The 11,307-nt window shown below is 40.4% G+C and overlaps 2 protein-coding genes and 1 pseudogene across 2 annotated transcripts; all 3 read left to right on the top strand.

The window, feature by feature from the left end:
• Positions 1–2,116: 2,116 nt before the first annotated feature.
• LOC135694811 (protein CFDP2-like) lies at positions 2,117–2,635 on the top strand. The gene has a single exon (XM_089109716.1). It carries the CDS (start codon positions 2,117–2,119, stop codon positions 2,633–2,635), a length of 519 nt encoding a protein of 172 aa, XP_088965842.1.
• A 1,982-nt stretch (positions 2,636–4,617) lies between these two features.
• LOC148959856 (uncharacterized) lies at positions 4,618–6,337 on the top strand (annotated as a pseudogene).
• A 2,946-nt stretch (positions 6,338–9,283) lies between these two features.
• On the top strand, positions 9,284–10,975 carry LOC135694689 (uncharacterized). The gene is made up of 3 exons (XM_065213520.2): positions 9,284–9,543; positions 10,341–10,586; positions 10,810–10,975. The coding sequence occupies exons 1-3, from the start codon at positions 9,284–9,286 to the stop codon at positions 10,973–10,975; spliced, it is 672 nt and encodes a 223-aa protein (XP_065069592.2).
• The last annotated feature ends 332 nt before the right edge of the window (positions 10,976–11,307 follow it).

The raw sequence follows: 11,307 nt of genomic DNA, 5'->3' as shown, positions 1-11,307 counted from the left end.
TTCATCTGCAAAGCGACCCTCTTCCCCTGGAAAAAGCCTCTGGGTCATCCCTATTCCTTTTTCCACAAATTTCCCCAGGGTACTTGCACTCAACAATTCGCTCATACTCAACAAAATTTCTTCTTGCTGTGGGTGCAGACGCTCACTTAGAAAATTTTTCGCTGAAGATGTTATTTCAATGCGAATTGCAGATTCATTTCGTCTGTTAGTTGGCACCAAAGTGTTGTGCGTTTGTCTTGCTCTCTGTGTTTGGATGTTTTCCCACGGTAGTGTAGTTTTTGATTCACGCTTTCCAGGGTAGGGTGTGCCGCTCAACAAATCAAGTTTCCTTTGTGCCATGCTAGAACAAGTGAATATATCTGGAAGCAGAAGATCATCCCGTTGCATTTGCTTCTCTAAGCTTGTGAAAACCTCGAATATATCACCCATTAGTGCTGTGAGCCAAATCTGTCTTTCGTTCCACATATTCAGATATCCTGAAGCCTCCCTCTTATCTTTGCGGTCTCCATTTCTTGTAATTTCTCCCCAAACTTGTTTACATCCTTTGATGTTCGTAAGAACAACATCTATTAGTGAGAGGAAATGTTGAGCAAACCGTACGTCATGATGCCGTGGAAATTGCTTCATCTCAATAGCTGCTTTCTCCAGCATTTTCTTTTTTGAAGTTGATGTACGAAAATATGTAGCAACACCAATCAGTGATGACTTCCAAATCTTTAGCTCTGGGACAGAATTGATAATTGCCTCGGTTGCAAGATCTGAACGATGGGCACAGCACCAGAATGTAAAAATGTTCCTTTCCAACTGGTCACCGAGAAGCTTCCAAAGCCCGGCATTTCGCCCAGTATTTGCAGCTTCACGATTGTTTTTCCGACTAATTTATCTTCATTTGCCTCACATACCTTTAAAGCTTGATTCACAGTCTTGAGCAAGCTATGGGTCCCTCTTTCTTCTGGAGAGTGCATCACCATAAAAACTGTACGCCTGTCGCCATTTGTCATTGTACTACTGACAAAATTGTGATCTCTCATGCATTCCAGAAACATTTTTTTTACTTTCTGCAGTTCAATGGCTTGAACTGAAGACAACATATCTCTGTAGCACATTGGATCCCTGTAGTGTAACTCAGCATCTGTTGGTTTAAACTCTGGTAGAACTGCATCTGGACCTTCATTTTCCATAAGGGATATGAGTCGAGTGGCTGCAAGCGTTGTTAAAGACCTTGCTGGCCATGAGTGAGCAGAAATAGTTTCACAAAGACAGTCTTTGTATAAATGAAATGCCATGTTTACCAAAAATTTAACTACATTGGTGTTGGCTTTTTTTAAACCGTTCAACCATGGATGATTAGCACTTTTCTCTTCCCACATCAGCTCCAATTGCTTCTGATTTCTCGTTGCTTTGTGCATTTCTGAAAATACATGATCAATTATTAGTTTGAGTCGTTCTTCATCATCTGCTCTGACCCCATTTGCAATACCAATTTTTCCATTTCGCGAGTATTTCTTTGCCACGTCCAAATATTCTTTGCATCAATTGCAAACAACATGAAGACGTTTTTTCCAATTCTTCTTTGCTGTATAGCTTTGCAGTTCTGGAAAACTTTCAATAATGAACTTAAGATCCAGCTTCATCCCGTGGTAATAAAATACACTAGCTGTTTTTTGTGTTTGAACAGTGTGTGTTGATTGCTGCGGGTTGTTAATATCTTGGCTTTCAATTTCTTCCTCTTGAGGTGAATCTGGATGGCTGGAGGCTCCTATTTCTTTCTCTTCTGTACCTTTGTTGTCCATTTTTAATTTTGATCCATAAAAATTTGTTAATTTTCTGCATTTTGAAGCAATTTCTTGATCTTCTCTCTGCTTTCTTTTTAACGAGCGTTCAGATCTTGGCATGTTTGGAGATCAATGACGCAAGCAACTTTTCCCACGGATTTCATTGCCTCGCCTTGGTGTAGTGCGTCAAACAGAGATTGGTTGACAGCAATAAGACCAAAGAAATAACGAATAATTTGACACATATAACACGACAACGACACAACAAACAGTAATTGGAGATAAGTCAAATTGGTGTTTAAAACAATTTTCAACAAAAGGGCACTTGCTAGTGGGGAATCATGGGCCAACTACTGGGGAAATTTTTGGGCCTGGTGGGGATTTTCCTCACTAGTTTGTATGTGAAAAGATCCCCTGGTTGCCGCAGTATTGATGAGCGTCGCAAGACAGGTGTTGGCTTTGCTATCAAAGACAAACTCATGAAGAAACTTGACAGCACCCCAGAAGGCCTGAGTGATCGTCTTATGAGACTTAAGCTCCCTCTTGGCAAGAAGAGATATGCTACTCTCATCAGTGCCTATGCTCCCACTATGACCAATCCTGGTGAAATAAACGAAAAGTTCTATGAAGAACTGGAAGCCCTGATCTCCACAGTCCCACAGTCAGACAAGCTCATCCTCCTTGGGGACTTCAATGCCCGTGTTGGCAGAGACCACCTAGTGTGGGAAGGAGTCATCGGTCATCATGGTGTGGGGAAATGCAACAGTAATGGCCTACTCCTGCTCAGGACCTGCGCTACCTATGGACTCGCCATCACCAACACAATGTTTTGTCTTCCAACCCGCAACAAAACTTCATGAAGCACCCCCGCTCAAAGCATTAGCATCTCATCGATTATGTCATTGTATGGGCCAAAGACCGTCAAGATGTGCGAGTGACCAAAGCCATGTGTGGTGGTGACTGCTGGACAGACCATCGCCTCATCATCTCAAAGACTAAACTTTTCATAAAGCCCTCAAGAAGACCTCAAGGACAGAAAGTAGCGGAGCGACTGAACGTCAAAAAGCTAAAACTTCCATCTGCACAGAAAGAACTATCAGCCACTATGTCGCAACAGCTGTCAGTTATCGATTGGCAACGACTGGGACTCTCTTAAGACAACCATCCACTCTGTTGCTCTCCAGGTACTCGCCCCCAAAACCAGAAACCACCAAGACTGGTTTGATGAGAATGATGCTGGTATTCAGAAATTGCTAGAGGAAAAGCGTCAGCTCTACAAAGCCCATCAGGATGACCCAAACTCTGCCTCAAAGAAATATGCATACGATGACAAGCGCAGAGAAAGCTTCGTACCATGCAAGATCCATGGCTCAACAATAAAGCTGAAAAAATCCAAAACTATGACGATACACACAATATAAACATTTCTATGACTCGCTGAAATGCATATATGGGCCATCAACATAAGGCAACTCACTTATGCTCAGCGCTGACGCTTCAACGCTTATCGAACGCCTCCCCCAAATAGTTGTCAATGAAGCTCTTGCCATCCCCCCCTTGGAAAATGACGTTGCCAAAGCAACGAAGCAAATGTCATCAGGCAAAGCCCCATGCCCTGATGCAATTCCAGCAGAGATGTTCACGTCGGGTGGTCCTTCTCTCATTGCAAAGCTGACAGAGCTGTTTCAATCAGTATGGGTAAGTGAAACCCTTCCTCAAGAGTTTAAAAATGCTACAATCGTTCACATCTACAACAGAAAAGGCAATAAGAGGTCCTGCGACAATTACAGGGACATTTTCCTTCTTGCAATCGCTGGCAACATCCTGGCCCGTGTCCTCCTAAACCGTCTCCTGAGACACCTTGAGCAGGGTCACCTTCCCAATAGTCAATGCGGATTCCGCAAAGATTGAGGAACCATTGACATGGGTTTTGCTGCCCGGCAGCTACAGGAAAAGAGTGTGGAGCGATACCAGGATCTCTACATGACCTTTGTGGATCTAACAAAAGCTTTTGACGTGGTTTGCAGAGAGGGCTTGTGGAAGATCATGTCAAAGTTTGGTTGCCCGGACAAGTTTGTGAGGATTGTGAAGCAGTTTCAGGATGATGATGGTGGTGTTTCTGTCCCGATTCCAGTGACAAATGGCGTGAAGCAGGGCTGCGTCCTTGCCCCATCACTCTTTAGCATGATGGATGCTTTCAGGGAAACCACCCCTGGCATTCAAATGCAGTACAGGTGTGATGGGAAGCTCTTCAATTTACGACGCCTCCAAGCTGTCACTAAAGTCAGCAAAACTATGAGTAGAGATCTCCTCTTTGCCGATAACTGCGCACTCAACGCCTCCAAAGAACAAGATATGCAACAGGTCAGGGACAATTTCTCATCTGCCTGTGACAACTTTGGCCTCACCATAAGCATGAAGAAGATGGAAGTGCTGTACCAGCCTACGCCAGGAAATTTGTATCAAGAACCAAACATCACAGTGAAGGGTCAGAGGCTTCAAGCCATGGAGCACTTCACCTATCTCGGTAGCACACTATGTCGCTCTGCAAACATTGATGCTGATATCAACAACCGCATTGCTAAGGCCAGTAGTGCATTTGGGAGGTTGAGGAAAACTGTATGGGAGTGAAGAGGTATCTTACAGGACACAAAAATTTAAAGTCTACAAGGCAGTTGTATTATCTACTCTACTGTATGGTTGTGAGACTTGGACTATCTACAGACAGCATGAAAAACAACTACAACATTTCCATCTCCGGAGCCTTCACAGCATCCTCAACATCTGCTGTTTTCATGACGCAATTTTTGAGTCATGGCTTTTTTCACAAGATAATATTGTGATGAATAGGCTAGTCCCTTATGGCTATAAGATCAAGCATCAGTCCCGTGAAAACAGAAGAGAGGGTGGAGTGGCCATTTTATACAAAAGCACTGTAAGTGTTGACATAAAAATTCAAGATTTTACTCAGTCAATGGAGTATATTGATGTTTGTGTGTCATTTGAAAACACTCCTTGTGAGTTGATTGTAATTAATCGTCCTGGTACAAATCCAAATAATGGTCAGTTTGTCCCAGTCTCAGTTTTCTATGAGGATCTCACAAGCATATTGAGAGTCATGATGTTTCAACTTACGATGTAGTAATTGCCGGGGATTTCAATTTCAACTTAAATGATTTTAATAATGCTGAACAATCACAATTCAAGGATATATTGTTTGCATACGATCTAAATCAGCATGTTCGTGACTCTACACATGAAAATGGACATATATTGGATTTTATTATCACAGGATCATCGTCCAATTTGGTAAGAAATGTAAAGGTAGAACACAAAATTTCCAATCATTTTGGGATAAAATGCCATCTATTCCTTGGAAAACCACCTAAGGAAATGAAAAAAGTAACTTTCAGAAAGCTTACACAGATTGATTTTGAGAAGTTTAATTCTGATCTTGGTGACAAATTTGAATCATTGCAGCAGTTCACTGACGTTGATGCCCTTGTTACGGCATACGATAGCACCTTATGTACGATCCTTGATAAACATGCACCTGAGCAGGAAAAAAATCATAACCATACGAAATAAGCGCCTGCGCTTCACTGGTGACCTGCGGGAAGAAAATAAGAAAAGGAGACGACTTGAAAGACGATGGAGGAGAACAAAGTCAGCTGTTGATAGAGACAAATTTGTTTAACAAAAGCTTAGGCTGAGAAACTTGCTAGAAGAGTGAGACAAAGCGTTTTATTCTAATTTAGTGATAGAAAATTCACAAAGTACAAAAGGATTGTTCAAGGTTCTGAACAATATGCTGAATACAAAGACAGAGTCTCCCCTTCCTAAACATGACTCTACTCTGCAGCTTGCAAATGAATTTGTAGATTTCTTTGTGGGGAAAATTGAGAAGATTCAAAATCATTTTGACCTGGCCATGAATAGGGATGAAAATAGTAATGTTGTACCAGAAGGACCCAAATATAGGACCCAAATGACTACATTTTGTCATCAAACTGAAGATAATGTTGAGAAACTTATAAAAAAGTCACCAATAACAGTATGTGATCTAGACCCAGTGCAAACATCGATTTTGAGGCGTTTGTAAACCTTTTGTAAAAATCATGACTCTGATAATTAACACGACATTGCAGACTTCATTTATGCCAGAACATTTTAAGCTAGCTATTTTAGACCCACATTTGAAAAAGCCAGGTCAGGAACTTAAAAATGCCAACTTCAGACCAGTTTCCAATTTGCTTTATGCCTCAAAGCTTATTGAAAGGGCAGTTGCAAATCAAATTGTTCAGCATATGGTGGAAAATGATCTTTTTGAGCCATTGCAAACGGCATATAAAGAGGGACATAGTACAGAAACAGCATTACTGAGAGTTCAAAATGACTTACTGATGGCAATGGATAAACAAAAAGTCGCTATTCTTGTTTTGTTAGATCTTTCAGCAGCGTTTGATACAGTAAACCATTCGGTATTACTAAAGAGACTTTTCAACAGATGTGGAATTCAAGGGGCAGCTTTCATATCTAGAACATCGTTTTCAAATGGTTAAAGTTAAAGGTAAAAAATCAAAGGAGGTACCTCTATCTTGTGGTGTTCCACAAAGATCAGTGCTGGGCCCATTACTTTTTCTTGTATACACGCTGCCCTTAGGAGACATTGTTCAGAAAAGAGGCATGAAGTTCCACATCTACACTGATGATACGCAACTCTATATGTCGTTTTCACCAACTCCAGAATGTGCAGCTCTCTCAATACAGCAAATCGAAGGGTGTATTCAAGAAATTCAGTCCTGGATGCTAACAAACAGGCTGTTAGTGCAAATAGCCCTTGGTCGTTGAGTTAAAGCTTTTTTTTATCTAGCCTCGTTTTACATTGCATTGTTTTTCTCTACGCCTCTTAGTATACGTTTCATTAGCCAAATTTGGTATTTTCGTTTTGCGTGTTCTTGCCTTTCCTCGTTTACTTCCGGTAGCTATAAAAGATTTGCACCCCAAGTTTTTGGGTTGGTTATTGACTCGCCTTGCATTGCGCTGTGTTGGGGGCAGTTTTCTATCGTTTCACATGCAGTTTTTGGCCTGGTAGTTTCCACATGCTGTGTTTGGCCGTCGTGCAAAATTGTTATGGCTTTGAGGACTAATAGATTGTAAGCTCGAACCACGTTTAACACATCACCTCAGAACCTGTGTTGTTTCTTGCTGTGTTATCTGCTGGGGATTTAGGTGTGGTGCATTCGATATACCAAAAGTAGTCAGAATTACAAATTGTGGACTACATTAGTTCGAATCTAGTTCATTTGGAAATTTCATGCTGTGATGAATGAACAGACGTTTAAAGAAGAGAAGATGATTATTGACGAGGCATTGATTTCTGGTGTAGATGTAAGAAGTGAGAACCCCAATATAGATTATGGTGGCGTTGTTTCGAAGGAACTAATGAGGCTAAAGCAGGTCAGAGCCAATGCAAAGCGTGAACTGACGAAGGCAATTAACCGTGTTTCTCATTCCTTGACTGTTGGCGAAGAAACTGGACAGATGCAGGTGATTGAAAGAAGACTGGACGAAGCGTTCCATAACTTCAAAGAAGCATGGGTGGAAGACAAAAATTTACTTGATGATGATGATGACCTTGAAGAGTCAACAGCATATTTTCATGAAGCAAAGACGAATAACCTGTGTTCAAAGGACAGGGTAGCTCTATGGTTAGAATCAAGGAAGAAGCAACTGCTTGAAAGGGTAAAACCTCCTGATATCGAGCCAAAAGACTCCATAAGCCAATCTTCTTCACGTCGGAGCAAGGCCGTAATTGCTGAGAAGCAGTTTAATAATGCAACAAAGATGGCGTCATTGTGTGCAGAAGCGTCGATGCTAGAGCAACGTCAGAGAATCGCAAATGAAGAATTGAGAATCAATCAACTGAAAGAAAGCTTTAGAGACCCAGTTAGCAGACCAAGACTTTGTCAGGAAGCTGTTGTGAAGAAGAATTTGGCGAAACTCAAGATGGCCTCATACGCGATCCAATAGGAGCTTCATTAAACATTAAACAGACGAAAGAATTGGCGTTGAAGACCTCCACTGCCTTAATATTCTCAGATCCCTGCCGGCAGAAAGCAAGCATTTCACCTGCAGAACAGTTAAACATCAAGCCTTCCCTCAATGGTATTGCCACAAAAGAAATTTCAGAAAACCATGCTACCTTTAGTGGATTGGATCCCGTGCTCCTCTTTGTTGGGCGGGCTATGGTGATACAATGAAAGAATCACCTGACGAACACAACGTTTCTCAGCAGTTGATTGACATCCAAGATCCCGTGGAAAACGCTGTGACAATGGAACATGCCCCTCCGAGGAGGTCAGACAATACTTATATGACGAGAAATCCATTGATGGGATATATTGCAACCCCGCAACAGGCATTTGATATAAACGCTCCTACATGGCAACCCTGTGGAAACCAGGAAACTCAGAGACAACCAAAAGAAGTTGCAAAGGTCCATTTGAAAAATGGTAGCCTACCTGGAACTGATGAAGGAATAAATTTTTTGGCAATGAAGGCCCTAGCAACTGCTGCATTGTTACCAAGGGCAGAACTGATGCACTTTGACGGTAACCCCTTGAATTATTTTTTGTTTATGACTTCTTTTGAAAGCAACGTTGAAAAAAGTACTCAAGATTTCAGTAAGAGATTACAACTCCTGATACAGTTCTGCACTGGAAAGGCAAAGAAGGCAATTCAGAGCTGCGTTCTTCTGCACCCTCATGAAGGGTATTTTCAGGCGAAGAAAATTCTTTCAGAATGATTTGGTGATGCATACAAGGTTTCAAGAACATGGCTGACTAAAATCATGGATGGTGCACATATCAGGCCTGGTGATGGGGAAGCATTGCAGGATCTTGCTGACGACTTAGAAAGTTGTGAAATTACACTTCAAGTGGCAGGACGACTTTATCAGCTAAACAACAAAGACAATTTGCGCAAAATTTTGAAGCGATGCCCGGTGTATGTAAGATCTCATTGGCAGTCACGTGTTCAAGAGTTAAGAGCACAAGGAATGGACCCGAGTGTCAAAGACATCAGGAAGCTCATCAGATTGGCAGCAAGTGAAAAATGTGATCCAGTCTATGGCAATTTGATGGATGGTGAAAACAAAGAATTAAGAGATAGAGAAAGAGCAAACAACCAAACAGGAGCAATGAAGACCAATGTCAACTTCAGCATACAAACAGGTGCAGCAAAGGATAGCAGTGATGGCTTAAAGGTATTATGAATCGAAAATTTTCCCCTTGTTTCTAGACCAATTCGATATCGCTAATTCCGAAAATGCAACTAAAAATTGCATTGGGCAAATAATATTTTGGTTTTAACAATTTGAATTTAGCGCCTACGGTTCCAAAATTTGTACACAGGATCTGGAACGAGTGTATTTTTGTGACGTAAAGTGTTTGACACATTTTTGCCAGATGCGTGCGGCCTAAGTGGAATACAGTGTGTTTGTGACAATGTCGTCTAGTTCAAGCAGCGACGCGAGTATAACTGAATCAAATAATGCCACTTTAAATGAATCTAGCGACGAAGAAGGATTTGCAAAGGTTTATGGCGCTGTTTTCATGCCATATCAGTACGAGCCTTTGGCCTCAGACAATAGCGATGAATCTGAAGGAGCTGATGATGAGGGGACTGATCAGGCCGAGGACGAAGATAGCATTAGGCCGTCGCAACTTCGTGATCGTTTTGAAAGGAATGTTGCTTTAAATGAATGGTAAGTTAATATTTCTATCAAACTATCATTTCAGAGCCAATTTATATTATTTTCTTTCGATAACACACACAAGGACGAGAATAGTCTCGGATCGGAAAACGAGTGTCAAAAGCACTTGTTTTACTATCGCCCACCGACTGCGATCTCTCTAATTTGCATAGTAGAGACCCCTTTACGCATTTCACGTACTAGTTGTTAGTAAGTTAGTAGTGCTTCTTACAGCAGTATCTTGCAGTAGTAATGATATAACAAGGTAGGCTGATAAGCAGTACTGGATTGCCAATCGTATGTATATTTTCAAAGTTTACAAAGTAGGGTGCATTCTATGTCAACTGTACGCCGAAGGTCCATCGGGGCATTTGTTTAGGTACGCCAAAAATATAAAAGCAGTTAGTAAAACAACAAACATTGTTGCGCCAGGCATAGAAAACTGATTATTAGGAAAACTGTGGTGTAGGAGTCGTTAACTATGTACATGGCTTCATGTTTAGCATGCCAACTAACGAAACTTTTTAGTACGCAAACAATTTTTTTATTGGTTTGCACGCTGAACGCCGAATAAAAACCTGGCTGTATGCCGAAAATCTTTGGGCACTTAGGAATGCACCCTGGCGAAGTAGGCTAGAAGAGTGTGGGCCCAAAAAAAAAACAACTTGGACTCTTCCATGTGTTTCTTATTTGCAGGTTTTTATGGTAATTTAGCATTATTTACAAGCTACATAACAGAATTTGGAAATGCAATGTTTATTATTCTCTTTCTATTTTTGATAAGTAATCATCATAGCATTTTCATTAAGGTGTGCTTGCAACAAATGCAGTGTTGGAAGACTAGTTAGTGCTAGGGAGTATCGTTGTTGCCGAGAGGTCCATGCAGCCTATGGAAAAGTGGTTTTTGATGGACTTTCCGACAGTCTAAGCTGCATTACAGAACACAAAGACTTCAAGGCACTTGTTAACAAAGAAGTGTTAAAAATTGTTGGTCCACTTTTAAAGCAAAAAAATGGAAAGCCATATAAAAAACATGCTGGTGTATCTGAGAATGAGTAAGTATTTTAAATTTATAGGGTTAAAGTTTGTTAAAGCAAGACTTAGCTATTCAAAATCTTTCCATCCTACACATTTTATTTTTAAAGGACAACTCATTATTTCACATTATATAATCAAATTTAAAAAAATTAAATTTTAAAAAATTACCAGAAAAAACTACTCAAAACTAGTTGAAAGACATTTTGCTGTCTGCTTAGTAACAAAGTGCACTTTTTGCAGATATCTGCGTGCAGTTGCTTACAGAAATCTGGTGAGGTGGATCTTTGGATACCTTGGTTGGGACACAGCAAGACCATTAACTGCATGTATATACAATTTTATCAGGGAAAAATATAACACCAACAATTCGAAAACTGGCTACAAAGATTCTGCCCAAAGAGAATAACTCCCTTTGTATCCAGCACTTTTTATGGTTGGTCACACCTATTTTTAAAGAAACCTTTGCTTGATGTTTTTTCAAAATAATTGCTTGAAAACTTGTAAAAAATATATTTTTTGTATGATTATTAACAGGCAATTTCCACTGAATTGTTACAAACAAAAATATATTCTTTATATTTTTTGCTGTATTCTAGAATCTCTTTAAATCCTTTTAACAAAGGAGGTTATTGCCTGGTTTCTTATAAAATTCTGTTAATGTTCTGAATAAAATATATATGTTTATGTATTGAAAATTGATGTAACATTATGCCTATATGTAATAGTTTGTAATCAGTG

The sequence above is a fragment of the Rhopilema esculentum genome, chromosome 8 (assembly GCF_057945365.1).
Source record: "Rhopilema esculentum isolate cy_ngs chromosome 8, ASM5794536v1, whole genome shotgun sequence".
In the NCBI taxonomy this organism is placed as follows: domain Eukaryota; kingdom Metazoa; phylum Cnidaria; class Scyphozoa; order Rhizostomeae; family Rhizostomatidae; genus Rhopilema; species Rhopilema esculentum.
Note: the sequence above shows the minus strand (reverse complement) of the source record. Positions and strands in the feature narration are given on the sequence as shown.

Bases quoted from the DNA above. Each gene is read 5' to 3' on its own strand.
- LOC135694811 (XM_089109716.1), top strand. From the start codon at position 2,117: ATGGGCCAACTACTGGGGAAATTTTTGGGCCTGGTGGGGATTTTCCTC.
- LOC135694689 (XM_065213520.2), top strand. From the start codon at position 9,284: ATGTCGTCTAGTTCAAGCAGCGACGCGAGTATAACTGAATCAAATAAT. The intron at 9,544-10,340 runs GTAAGTTAATAT...ATTTTCATTAAG, and splicing joins AATGTTGCTTTAAATGAATG to GTGTGCTTGCAACAAATGCA. The intron at 10,587-10,809 runs GTAAGTATTTTA...CACTTTTTGCAG, and splicing joins GCTGGTGTATCTGAGAATGA to ATATCTGCGTGCAGTTGCTT.